General features: G+C 40.1%; 1 protein-coding gene across 2 annotated transcripts; it reads left to right on the forward strand.

The window, feature by feature from the left end:
- Positions 1–1,575: 1,575 nt before the first annotated feature.
- On the forward strand, positions 1,576–12,562 carry tcea2 (transcription elongation factor A (SII), 2). Of its 2 annotated transcripts, XM_061258307.1 has the most exons (10): positions 1,576–1,863; positions 3,843–3,905; positions 3,997–4,102; positions 4,524–4,611; positions 6,406–6,566; positions 8,025–8,081; positions 8,364–8,518; positions 9,469–9,615; positions 10,364–10,435; positions 11,900–12,562. In XM_061258307.1, the coding sequence occupies exons 1-10, from the start codon at positions 1,795–1,797 to the stop codon at positions 11,906–11,908; spliced, it is 927 nt and encodes a 308-aa protein (XP_061114291.1). In that variant the 5' UTR covers positions 1,576–1,794; the 3' UTR covers positions 11,909–12,562. The 2 variants fall into 2 exon arrangements, with proteins under 2 accessions (XP_061114291.1, XP_061114292.1); XM_061258308.1 differs by lacking the exon at positions 3,843–3,905 and having other exon boundaries at positions 3,942–4,102.
- Positions 12,563–14,203: the final 1,641 nt, after the last annotated feature.

Here is a 14,203-nt window from a genome sequence, read left to right on the forward strand (position 1 = left end):
AAACAGGCCAGATTAACCCTCATAAATGCCAAACGTGATTCAGACACAATGGGGAATGTATCTATTCATCTGAAAAGCTAACAGTAGCGATGGGTGGGTCTTCTGTAAAGCAGGTTGGCTCCCGCTGAGGTGGGGTTTCCTTGTGTTACACCCTACCCACACAGTCCATGTGAGCAGGGCCCCCCAGATCCTGTGAATAAGCCACATCAACAATACTGTCTACCGGTGCAGCTTGGTCTACAACCTTACCACCATTGTTGTACAACAGTTACAACTGCAACTGCACTGCCACCATCATTCTGCTACAATTCTGCTACAAGTACGATCTTAGCACGGAACCCACCAGCACTGCTGCAACTACTATAAGTATAGCAATTAAGCTTCCACCATCTCTGATGCTAGTTAAAGCTGTTGCAACTTGGTCTGGTTTTGAGTTCGGCACCTGACTGAGACTTTGGATGTGCGTGCACTTTCTGTGATTAATTTAAGTGGCTCCAGCTCACAGTACATTTGCTTTTAAGATAATTGTTGCCTCTTTTTTGTTATTATGATCCATATGAGGACAACAACAATAGCAATAGCCCGAGAATCACACCAATATACATTCTATTCAAAAGTGGGTCATGGACCAGTAGGTAGAAATTGGATGTTGAAAATCAGTGGTATAGTGACCTCTAGTGGCAACATCCTCATCCACATTTAAAGTTTCCTTTCATGACGCTACTATATGCACTGTATACACATTATGCCCTGAAAATGAACAGCGTCGATGCATGTACATAAAGTTTTAGCTATAGATTCCAAGTTTTGTACAAATAAAAGTAGCAAAAGTTAAGTATTTTCATTTATATCGTTAATTGTGCTTAAATACTAGCCATTTAAACGTTTAATCTTCTAGTAGGTTCTAATTTCTGATAAACCATTCTCACAATGTGTTAGAACTCCTGAAATTCACAAATATTTTTTTCTGTGACACATTTCTGGTCACAAAGATCTGCTTCTTTGGCTAGACATATTACCTGACAACCATACATTGAATGCATATGTAAATATGTGTATGTGTGTAAATATGCAGTAAATGTGCAGTATTCTGGGTTTGGGTGTGTTACAGTATGTATCAATCAGTACAACAGTATCACAGCATGTACAGTGCAGCCTGTAAGTATTTGTACAAGTGCAAGTTCTGTTCTTTTGGCTCTGTACTCCAGCACATTGGATTTGAAATTAAACAATGAATCTGAGGTGCAGACGGTCACCTTCAATTTGAGTGTAGTCGCATTCATATTGGGTGATCCATGTTGGAACCATGTTATACATAGTGGAGACAGTGGAGGGAGGGAGTCCAAAAAGATCGGCTTCTGGCACGAAGTAGAGGGTGGTAGTGAACTCAAGGAGTACGAATTTTTCGTGTATTGGGTCGACGACAGAATCCTACAAGATCAGTTCTATGGAACCCTGCTCTGTCTCTATGGTTCCCAGGACAACTCCACCTACACTTGTAGAACTCCACCCACAGACACAATTATGTGACTCCACCCCCAGACCCCGCCACCGTAGTAGTGGAAAAAACTACAGGTCCCAAACTCTTTCGTGCTACTACTCGTCTGTTGTGTTGGTCCCGTATGGTTGGCCCTGACTCTTGACAGGCGAGCGCCATACTGCGGCATAACATAGCAGCGGTTCACCTCGTTTACGCAGTAGACTGGGAAGAGCAAACTGTGGACACATTTTGGATATAAATGGAGGATGTTGTAGCGTGTGGGGGTGTTTGGAAAACATAGCTAGATTGTTAAAATGGCGAAGGAACAAGAAGTCGAGCGCATTGCTAAAAAGCTTGATAAGATGGTGAATAAGAAAAATACAGTAAGTATGCTAGTCTTAATTAGCTGACAGCCTAGTTTGCCGAATCCTCCAAGCATTCGAAATCGTGTAATGTTATCGTGTATCGTTTGCCTATTGTGGGTTAACCCTGCATTTTCATTTGTTTAGCTGGACAATTCTGGGAAGTTCTCCGCAGTAGAGGGTTTTGAGCGTTTTGTTGCATCACCTGGCTAGCTCTTGATTGGAGTTTTACTACCGGCCAGTTTGCTATCTATGTAGCCATCAGCCATAATTAGACGAGCGTTAACTGTTACTCTATAATATCTTCATGTTCATTATTTCTTCTAAATTGTTAAACTCCTGCAATTCATAGCTAATAAGTTGACTCACATAATGTTACGCTGAGTAGAGCAGCTAGTGAGTTGCTGAGATTGTTTAATTTTTGCTTCTCAAACACGGAATAATTTACACCGGTGCTAATTTGCACCTGATTGAAAGGTTGATTGAGAATGACCAAATCAAGAGGGTATTGCTAATGTACGTTAGTAGTTCGCTAAGGTTACAACAAGGTGTTTGCTCATGGTGATCGCATATTGATTTAATCACAGGTTTAATGTTGTTACACATCTATCTTATATTACGACATATATTTTTATTTGCTATTTTTATTAGGCTGCTTAACGTTACTAAAACGGGCAGCAGTGGTAGACAGTTTGCTAGCTAGCTAACGTTGCTATCCAACCCTATCGGTGCCTGCCACACCTTCCTTCAGGGAATGAAAAAAAAAGATCTGTGGCGATATAGGTAACGGTAGTATAGCTTAAGCACATTAGTAACTGCCAAACAAACGTGTTAAAGCTGAAACATCAGACGACTTCCCTTAAACGGACGGTTTTACTTTCGGTAGCTAGCTGGAGTCAGACAATGATTAGCTAGCGGGCTAGTACCTATAAGATTAGCTGGTTAGTGGTACCTAGCTATTAGCTAGTACCTATACGGATATTAAAATTGACTGCAAATCAAGTGTGTCATTAATAACACCTGACGGCGTTATTTGCTTTCGCTAAATGTAGCATAACATTTGCCTTCATTGTTGATTTTCATCTGCCTGGTCTTACGATAGGCTACAGCTGATGAGGTGGCAGCTGGTTCTTCTCCAGAACGGTCTTCCGTGACATTTGCAGGACCTTAAAGAAGTGCGAGTGTTTACCTCTTTTCGCGTTTGTTGTTTGCGACAAACGGTTATCGCCTTAAACGACAATGCATTGGTTTTTGGGGAATCACAGTAGACAGAAAAAAACATGCATGCTTTTGCTGGCCTCCTCTCAAAATTACACACAACGATCGAAATCTGGTTAAAACCGCTATGGCTAAAATGTTTTTTTTTTATGTAAATGATTTGTATCCATTTTTACAATAATGATCAACTGGAAATAGGCAATGATTTAAATATTATACACCGGTTAAAGGGCAGAGAACGTGGAGTAAAACGATTTCTAAAGTGGAGATTAGGATGGGTTTGATACTGATACAAGATAATGTAGATCCATCCCACTGAAAGGGTGGATTCTGGATGGATTCAATGTTGATGTAGGCACATGTGGGATACATGGCATATCTTGAAATTGTTTATCCAGTGATTGCACGTTAATTAACATAAACCCTTCCAAAACAATATCCATTCTAAATGGACAATACAATATTTGCAAGAAGAACCCACAACACTAAAATTGGTCTAAAGAAAGCTTTAAAAATGGTAAATGATTTGGGATGTTATTTGAAAATATATTCTGTTTTCTATTGTAAAATAATTGCCTAATGGGTAGCTGAAAAAACAAGATTATCATAGTTCTTCCTCAGAAAATGCTATGCCAGAAACCAGATGGACCAATTGGTCAGACGCGCACTCTAGTGAACCATTATTTTAACTACAGGCTGAATGATCAGTAAAAACATTATGCTTTAAAAACAGTTTTCAAAGTTATTTCCCTTCTTCCCTTGTGATCTTTTTGTCTTTTCAGGACGGGGCTATTGATTTGCTGAAGGAGCTGAAAAACATGAAAATGTCATTGGAAACGCTGCAGGTGAACTGAAGCATATATTCCATTCGTGTTGAACAGACTCTGTCTCTTTGTGCCATGGATGTGCGGCTCTGTGAAAACGCTGTGCTTGCAGTCCACCAGGATCGGCATGTCGGTGAACGCGGTGAGGAAGCAGAGCGCTGAGGAGGAAGTGCAGAGTTTGGCCAAGTCCCTCATAAAGTCATGGAAGAAACTGCTGGGTATGGACGCGCACGCTGTACAGCGATTTGTCATTATTTCATTATCAGATGCAACGTATTTGGGGTGAAGTGCATTTGCTTTTGTGGGGTCAAGAAGCATTTGTATTTTCAACAGAGCCTCTACTGTTTGTTATAGTCTTGAAATGCAAGTACTGCATAGATGTCTCTGTCTCTGCGAGTCACTGACTTTTATATTTCAGTGACTTAAACATTCTGCTGTTTATGTGGGGTGAGCTCAATATACTAATTGAAATATATATTCTTAGCAGTAGTTCAATAAGCTATTTAAAGTTATGGAATGGGAAGGTACAGGACTATAAATCATGCTTGACTAGAAATAATGTTGAATTCTGTTGGTTGCAATGTGAAAGGGTATACAGTTTTGAGGATGATTAAAATAAACCATTCTATTTGGCTGTAGATGGTTCTGACAGCAAGATGGAGAAGAAAAAAGACCCTTGTCCTTTAACGTCCTCCTCCAGAGACAGCCCAGGGTCTAGTGATGGGAGGTAGGTGCTCATTGGCTGCACACAGGTTAGGGAAAGTACAGCATCTGCATTCATCTTGAATATAGTAAATATGAGCTCAAGCTTCGTTTTTGGCAAGTGTCTAGGCTTTAACAACCAAGAAGTAAGAGATGTTGTTTTTGCCAAAAACAAAAACCTATCACCGTTGTGTATAGTGTGACAGTCTGGAAAGGAAAATAAAAAGTAAAGGTGCCAAGATTCTGAATGTCATCCAATCTGCCTTCTCACATACTCTCAAACGTGGGTACATATCATGCAAAATAAGGCAAAATTAATTCAACTTGGCTGATTTGAGCATTTCAGTGTCTTTAATAGTGGACTGGGTTATCAAAGGATAACATTGGTATGTGTGTGCCTAATGGTGTCATTGAAACTGTTAATCGACTGTATATTTTAAAATTAAGGCTGTGTTATTGGCCATAGATTTAGAATAAGTTCTAAACCCAGTTTATTTTACAGTACTGTAACTGTAGCATTTAATTACAAAATGTATTATCTGAGCTGCTGGCTGGCTCACCCTGTTGAGGCACCGTTCACCGCCCCCGCAGTCTGCTATGGAGTGGATGGTGCCAGTGGTAGTGTAGAATGTGGCCGGTGGCCCCACAGGGCATGCATGCACAGGGAAGGGCAGATTTAAGTCAGCTGAGGAGATTGTGTCCCATTGCTGAAGCCCAGAAGGTGGACGTGGTGCCTGTGCCCTGCCTTTCGAGCTCTGAACGAAGTGTGTTTCTCCAGATAATGCCTGTATCTGCCTGATTGGTAAGCAACAGTGAGAGGAGCTGTGAGGAGGAGACCACCTGCTCGTCTGCATCCTCCCAGACTGCAGTGTGAATACTGATGAACATGAATGGGCATTTGACATTGGGTTTACTGATATTATGTTAATGCCTGTCAGTACCTGTAATTGGTGGAATGCATTTTTCTAGACACAAACTCAGCCATTCCATATATTTCAGTGCACATTGCTTCTATGTACTGTTGTACAGTTTAGACGATTTGGAAGAATAAAATCATGTTGTGAATGTGGGTTGAACTGTACAATACACATGTATTTTTACCTGTAAATATAAATTTTCTATTTATAAACTTTCAAACTATAAGTGTCAATTATAAATGTATTTTGCCGTAAGTGTTGAACTGAAAATAGGGCAGAACTGAAGTACCATCAATCATTTTATAAAACGATAAATATTCTCTTGCATAACCTTACCATAATTAATGTATGAAGCTGAAAATTAGGTTGTAGACTTAAGAAGTATGTCATCTTGACAGTCTGACCACTGCAATACTTATGCAGAGACTCTGTGGGAGCTCTCTTGCGAACACTAGACGCTTTTAGACAGAATGAGGACGAATTTCAGCAACGACTTTAGCCAGGGGCTAGGTGTTTTTTTGAACAGCTGAGGTTTCCTCAGGGCATGACAACTGGTGGTGGTTCAGATGCATGCTAGCGACTCATTTTGCTGGTGGTTTTGTGGTATGGCTGTTTTAATACCACTATTCACACATCATTGCAATGTTTCCATACAATGCATTTCAATGACTCAGAGGCCACCATGCTTTAGCAGTGCAGTGAATGACGGCTTTGTTATGGCTTCACACCGTAAACCTTTCAGAACTGCCAAGTGCATTGTTTCCTGTTGACGGCTTTAAATGAAAAACAGTTCAGGACTGCGCACTCTTAATCGGAAACCAGGCTTGAACTGTGAATATTTATTCTGTATCTAAATACACATATGTAACCATGTTTGAAGTATTTGCTATTTTCTGTTTCAGTTCAAGCAAAAAACAAGAAACCCCAAAGACTCCCACTACCCCTACCACTCCAACCACGCCCACCACCCCGAAGTTCACCACCTTTCCGCCTCCTCCTGTCACCACTGACAATGTCCGCACCAAGTGCCGGGAGCTGCTGGTGGCGGCCCTGCAGACGGATGGTGAGTGCCCTAGTTCATAACCGTTCAATATGGTAGCAAATGAAGCAGTTTGTGTTTTCTGTTCTTCTGGTCACTGTAGGCAGTCGGGGCACTCCCATATAATCGGCTTCAGTGAAAGGCTTATAGGGGGTTAGAAGAATGTGTGTACAGTGCAGTGCGTGAGTTCTAGAGAGATTTCACCTTTGGATTGTGGTGGTCTTGATGGCTTAATCAGCCAACAGGATCGAATGGTAAATTCCGAAAAATAAAGAACGAGGGGAAATGTAGTAATCCAAAATAAATAATCGCATACTTCCGTGCTCCAAGTTCATATAGTGAGCACGCACCCATTTTGGAGTGTCCATAACATAAATGTTACCTTTGCATGACTTCAGTCAGTCTGTCTTACAGTGCTCTCTAGATCACCACAGCTTTCCGGATTTCGGACTAAGACTATTTCAGTCGTATAGCTACTTAAGTTGTACAGCACATTCATTTGATTTTTATTTGCTAACTGCAATGTAAATGCCATTGGCATTTGTCAGATAGTTAGGGCAGAGGTTTAAGGTAACGGGTCAGATATAAAGTGCGTCCCACTAATGAATAAAAATTTCTGTGCTACTGTGCTTTTGCGATCCAAGTGCGAATGGTAGTGCAGAGCATGGAAGTTTGTGGTTTGAGACATAGCTATTGTCTCTAGAAACTGGAATCATTCCTAATGACTTGAGACAAAGCAATATAATGGCAATGCAGTACATACAAAAATAAAAAAGGGCAATACACTCGTTAAGTTAATTTGCCGTGATAGATCACCTAATGTATTTGTGTTTTTATTATTGATCAAGAATAGTGAGCAAATCAGAAAATATTGTTTGATATAAAGAAGAAACAGAATAAGGTCTTTGACTTTGTAAAAGAGGAGTAGACTGCATTAAAAGGAGAGCACTCTTCAAAAAGCTGGAATGGGGGAAAAAGAGAGGGGTACAATTGCCATTGTTTTGAACATTGGTCCATTCAGACTCATTTAAAACCACAAAATTAAGGTAGCCTATTAAATAATTGAAATTAAATATGGCCACAGTAATGTAAGTATACGGTTCCAAATAACAAAGTTTTGAACGACCACTGCACAGTATGGTGCCTTTGTACCTCAGAGGTTCAAATTTTATATTGTTGCTCTTAACTGAAAATGTCCCTAGTAATTCTAATTTCCCCAAATACCTGCTTTCTGTAGAATTTGTAGTCTTAGTCATGCCTTCTGCACAGGTGGCGAGAAAGGATGTGCCAACAGTGTGGTGTCTAGTGTCTACAGTGTTCTGCTGCAAATTTCAATGGTGCCCACAGGAGCCTTTCTAAGAATGGCAGTTTTTTTAATGGCTTTGCCCAATCTTTCCTTGGTTTGGGTTTTGTACTTTTAGGCTACACACACTTAATTCAGTGTCATGATAAACCTCATTTTGGTTTCATGTTTTCCCCCAGACGATTTCAAGACGATTGGAGCAGATTGTGAGGCCATGGCAGCACAGATTGAAGATTATATCCTTTGGCTGGATTTATGAACTGCCTATAAGCCTTATGCCATTTTAAATCACACAATGTATAACTTTATTTTCCCTTTATGGTAATCAGGGCAGGGCTTTGATTAGGGTTGTATTGTTTTGAGTTTTATTTTTTTGTTTTTTAAATATCAAATTTAGCATTTTGGGATATGTACATCAACTAGTCTGTTGACACTGTCTGATGCCGCCGTTATTCCTGCAGCAGGGATTGCCAACCCAAACATGTACATGCTTTGTCCTTGACCGGGCCTCGATCCACGCATCTTCCAGGAGTTCAAGTCCACAGACATGAAGTACAAGAGCCGGCTGAGGAGCCGCATCTCAAACCTGAAGGACCAGAAGAACCCGGACCTGCGCCGGAACGTTCTCTGCGGAAACATCTCTCCTGAGCGCATCGCTGCCATGAGCGCAGAGGTGGGGACCGCTCCTTCCTCCTTCCCATGTGCGCGGAGGTGTTTCTACTCCTTTGTCGACCAATAGGCTGCTTTCAGCAATTGCATCACTAAATATCAGCCTTTCAGTATACTTGCTTCATTGCAAACCATAAACTTTGTAAATGGTAAATGTCTGCATTTATATAGCGCCTTTCCAAAGCGCTGTACAATTGATGCTTCTCATTCACACACACACTTGCACACTAACGGCGATTGGCTGCTTTCAGGCACAATTGGGGTTTAGGTGTCTTGATCAGGGACACTTTGGTGCTCTAAATCATTGGGACATGTTTCCTAAGGATAAGGATTAAAATATTATAAACGCTGGCTTACATTTGTAAAGGTGCTTTGTGGAATTAAACCCAGTGCATGCTTCTGTGTTGACATGACACCTTATGAAACACTTTGCTTTGATTTTGGGGGGGGAAAGTGGGGAAGTCAACACATTGGCCCCCTGATTTAGTTCTGATTTGAACTCATGTTCTGGCTTTAATTTGGTCATGTTCATGGATGGTCTGTTGTGGCCTTGCCTGTCCACTGCTTTGTAATATTCCATAAGTATGTTATGCTTGAGTGTTTTATGTTTTTATGTCTGTTTTATGTCTAATTCTGTTTCCAGAGCTCTCTCTAATTCTGTTTTCTTTTAGTCTGTATTTCCAACAAGAACCTGAGAGCACTGTATAGATAGAACTAATAAATTCAGTTTGAGAATTGGCTTGGGGTTTGCAAGCTAGTTGAAATGGTCTCAATCAAAATAAATCTTTGCTTCAGTATGAAGTGGTGATTCTCCAAGCTTTTCTGTAACAGTATTGTCCCCAGTCTTGCGATATTCGCTTTTGGAATGTAATTAAAGATGCAGAATGGTCAGTTTAACTTTGTATTGCAGTGTGTACCTTCTGGCTGAAATGAGTTGGACATGTTTGGACACAGGAAATGGCGAGTGCTGAGCTAAAGGAGATGAGGAAGGCCCTGACCAAGGAGTCTATCCGTGAGCACCAGCTCTCCAAAGTGGGCGGTACAGAGACTGACATGTTCATCTGTGGGAAGTGCAAAGGGAAGAACTGCACCTACACCCAGGTACATTCTCATAACTGTACCTATGACCAAATCCTACACCCAGGTACATTCTCATAACTGTACCTATGACCAAATCCTACACCCGGCTGCATTCTCATAACTGTACCTATGACCAAATCCTACACCCAGGTACATTCTCATACCTTGTGCTCTCATAACTGTACCTACACCCAGGTACATTCTCATAACTGTACCTACACCCAGGTACATTCTCATAACTGTACCTATGACAAAATCCTACACCCGGGTACATTCTCATACTTTGTGCTCTCAACTGTACCTACACCCAGGTACATTCTCATAACTACCTACGTCAAAATCCTACATCCAGGTACATTCTCATACCGTGTACTCTCATAACTCTACCTATGTCCAAATCCTACACCTCAGGAGCTATACTCATACCATTGCTTCTACTGTGGGTAAGCAGCTTGTTTCACCAGCCGTGTCATCTCATTCTCTCTTTGGCTGAATTCACGCACACAAGTCCCATGCCCCTAAATGTAAAGGTGCACACAAACGCAGTGGTGTTGCTGCAAGTCAGAGGGCTGTAATTGAGACCTAGGGGACCTCATAGCAGTACTCTCTAGAGTTGTTCTCTGCACAGCAGCCCTCATTGATTTTCCCTTCGGCAGAGGATGTGAAAGTTATCCATAGCGCCCCTGGAGATCTGAGAGTGACAGATGGCCCTTCCATAGTAAGATGTGTATTCACTATGCATGTATGTGTGTGTGTTTGTTTGTTCCAGGTGCAAACCCGCAGTGCTGATGAGCCCATGACTACTTTTGTACTGTGTAACGAGTGTGGGAACAGGTGGAAGGTAGGTAGTGTTATCCTCATGCATCATAACAATGTTCACATTGATCAAGTACATAATGTGTTGGGTCACTACTCGTCATGTATCGTAGGAGACAGCCTGTTGCATATAAAAACCATATAAATACAGACCATTTGCCATATAACTTCCCCCATATTTTTAGGGTTCATGTCAAGTAAATTCATTGATATTGAACGTTAAAAAAAAAGGGTTAATTGAATGTTGTATACTCTGTAATAGGCATGGGCATTTTCAGCATTTTCATGTTTCGGTTAACTGGTGATATTTAATCGATTTAAAAATCTATTTTTAGAACTCGCGTAATAGGCTGTACAAGCATGCTGCAATATACTGCAATATTGCACATTAATTGGATATCTTACTGCACAACAGGGGCATTATTTCAGTAAAAAAAGGACATGGCTGCACAAAACACAACATGTCTATAGCAGTGTATCACCGGTAATATTTCCAAAATATTTCGAAGGCCTGACATTGACAAGGGGTGATTGCATGAAAATGGCAACTCCTAAACGTCAATACCCAGCAGGCTACTCGCTGAACAACAGGTTTTGTAATTATAGACACTACCTGAGGAATGGCACGGAGCAACATAGGCTACCCGTAGACAGATTTGCCCACTAATATGCTTTTTCCAAAGTGAAAAAGTTGCGGTTTTCCTGTTGGTTTTAAGAAATCTGGTTGCTCTTTTGCATGGAAATGTAATAAACAACCAGTTTCCACATTTATGGCTAGTCTACTATTGTTAAAGGACACTAGCTTGCGTTTTCATTTTGCGATTGATAGGTAACTATTAAGCTCCCAGCTACGGTGTACAATTACAAAATCATATTCAGTTCTTTGGGCTTGAAAGCTGGCAATACCACTTGTCCAAACACTTAGTGTCATTACTCATTTTTCCCACAAAACCCAGCTCATGCTGTTTTTTGTTTCATTTCATTTAAATGGTAATAAAAATACAACTAATGTTTCTGATTCCCCATTTCCTCTGCTTATTGTGCAACATGGGGGGATTCCCCTGCAGTTTTGGTTCCTTAATTTGTGATTGTCCATCAATTCACCACAGGATAATGTGCATTCATTTTTTTTTACTTCACTTCTACCTGTAGTTAATTGTAATCTTATTTGTATGCATGTTTATGTACATCCGTGCATGTGTAACGGACATGTGGGTGCAGGGTTGTGCCGTAGCCTATAGGTACATTACGAGCCTAATATCACTGGTTTTCCCATCACTTTTATCGTTCAGCTTTTTGAGATGGGTAACGGGGTTTCTTGGCTCTAGTCCTGGTTGTTCAGTGCACTTGCCAGCAAAGTCAGCCACTCATGTAATGTATGTGTGTAACCTTCTAGGTTGAATAATTGAAGATAATTATTACAAAACGTGCCTAGATGTAGTATAGCAAAAGTGAAAAGAGATTTCAATTTATCTTCTTTTCTCCCCAGTTCTGTTAAGGTATGGAAGATTCCAGATTCATCCTCAGAAGCTCTTACATGGATAACACCGAAAATTAGTTGGTTACCATTGCAGATTTCTTTCTTTTTTTGTACATAATCATAAATAATATATTTAGAAAGCGTATTAAACATTGCGTATATAAAAAAAAGTTAAGATTGTTAATTTTATTTTTAGTTTTTCCTACTAAGAACATGAAATCTTGTAAATATTTTGTTGATATGATTACTGTAACTTTTGATCTGATCATGTAAGGTCTTGTTTTGGCTTTTCAGGGGTGGGGAGGGGGGGGTGGGATTTTTCCAGAACGATGGTTATTGTCCACTCAACAGCAGGTGCTGTTCCGTGGGGTGTGCTGTGGAACTGTGAAGCACTGCAGTCTTAACTTGCATACATGGCCTATGCATTTCTGTTGTGACCAAACGAGCATGATAAAGTTCATGCCAGGGAAGAGCATTGTGTTAGAAGCGCTATGAGAAGTTCACTTTCACTTCACCCTCTCTCTGAATTATACAGCATGGGGGAAGACTAGGGGCCAGAACGGAGGATTTTTTTTTTTTTACTGATTTATTATTTTTTTTGTATTTCATTTTTACTTTTCTTTGAGGGAGTTGTGAATTTCATTAAAATTATGATATAAGCTTGTAACTTCAGTTGCTTTGCATGCTTCTTTCTTCATGTGCTGTGTTGATGAATACAGTTGAAAGGGCTTTTGGAAACTGATGGTACCCCTCTCCTCTAAAAGTGCCTTATACTCGCAGGGTACAGTATGGAGAGGGTTGACCGATAACACTGCATGGGAAGTTTGTATTCGGTTCTTTGCTTTTGTTATATGCTATAACAGTGGTCCTCAACCTCGATCCTGTGTAGGCTTGTTTTTGTTCCAACAACAGTTGCAATCCCAGAATTTTAACAAGTTCATTTATGTACTGTCTTAAACCAGTGTGTCAGATCTAGATTGTGCTATATAGCAAACATAAAAATAAAAAAAATCTTACATTGTTAATAAGTTGGGGTTAGGGAAGAATTATGAGCAAACAAACATTTGTGTTGAACAGCCAAATTAGTAGCCTATTGATTCACCTAAATTGATCAGTTTAAATAATGATACCTCTATGTAATCGTTTCAACGCAATGTGCCTTAGCACAATATGTACGTAGGATTTTTATTCTTCATCCCTTGAATAGCTGTTTCTGACATGGCTCATATGGTATAAGAGGATAAATAATTCCTCTAAACTTGAAAAGCACCAAAAACATGAACAGCTTGTTAAAATTCTGAGATTGCCATGCTGTAAGAAAAAAACTGCATACACAGGGCATCCCCAGGACTGAGGTTGGGAACACTGTGCTGTAACATTTTCAGAGCAACTCTGTTGCCCAGTCTACCTTTGATGTCCTACTTTTATAAACTACATGTGGAAATGTTAGCTATTGACTTACAGGAAGACAGTCATGTGTGGCAGTGAGCAGCTTAAAAATGTGTTGAAAGTTGAATGAATCGCCACAAACTTTAGATTGCAGATATGTACTGGGTGGGTTCACTTGTATTACACAAATTGGCCACAAGAGGGTACAGTATGTATGGGTGTCCTCAAAAGGGTGCGATTCCAGTGCCCTTGGAAAATTCTTGAGTCAATTTGTGTATTTAAGAAAAGAAAGAAAAAAAAAAAAAAAAAAGGAAAAAAACAAGTCATTTACTCACAGAGTGGGGCTAAAACAGCTCCTGGAAGGGAATAAGGTTACCAAATACTGATAGGGGATGATTCATTCAAATATTTCTGGGATTCTGTAAAGTACAAAACTACTACCCGTAGTTTGCCAGAACTTGTTCAAAAACAACAGTTTCGGCCCTTGTCAGAGAAGTAGATTTTGGATGTCTAGATGCTAGTGGAGTGGGATTCAGAAGACATACAGTATGTGGAAAGATGTGTATGCATTTCATGTATTTATGTGGGGGTGAATGACTTCCAGTTTTTTTTCCCAAAAAGTTGCTTGCTCTAAAGCCTCTGGCAACGTGCTGGTCACATACATTTTCAAACAAAATGAAATTTTTGCTCTTTGCTCCAAAACCAGGTTTTGAAGATGACACAGGAGCAGCCAGCAACAACAGGAATTTTTCCAAAATAGAACTTCATAACCAAGTCAACCAAACATTATGTTGAAAAGTTGTTTTCTGTAACATGGAGCAGAAAGATAAACATGAACTTGATAAAAATAATGGCTTTAACTATTAATAGGAATGGGTAATGGAAATGAGAAGTTGTAGACAAAATGTGTTACAAAAAAAGCTA

Source organism: Conger conger, chromosome 10 (genome assembly GCF_963514075.1).
Source record: "Conger conger chromosome 10, fConCon1.1, whole genome shotgun sequence".
In the NCBI taxonomy this organism is placed as follows: Eukaryota; Metazoa; Chordata; class Actinopteri; order Anguilliformes; family Congridae; genus Conger; species Conger conger.

Bases quoted from the DNA above. Each gene is read 5' to 3' on its own strand.
- tcea2 (XM_061258307.1), top strand. From the start codon at position 1,795: ATGGCGAAGGAACAAGAAGTCGAGCGCATTGCTAAAAAGCTTGATAAG. The intron at 1,864-3,842 runs GTAAGTATGCTA...TTGTCTTTTCAG, and splicing joins TGGTGAATAAGAAAAATACA to GACGGGGCTATTGATTTGCT. The intron at 3,906-3,996 runs GTGAACTGAAGC...CTGTGCTTGCAG, and splicing joins TGTCATTGGAAACGCTGCAG to TCCACCAGGATCGGCATGTC.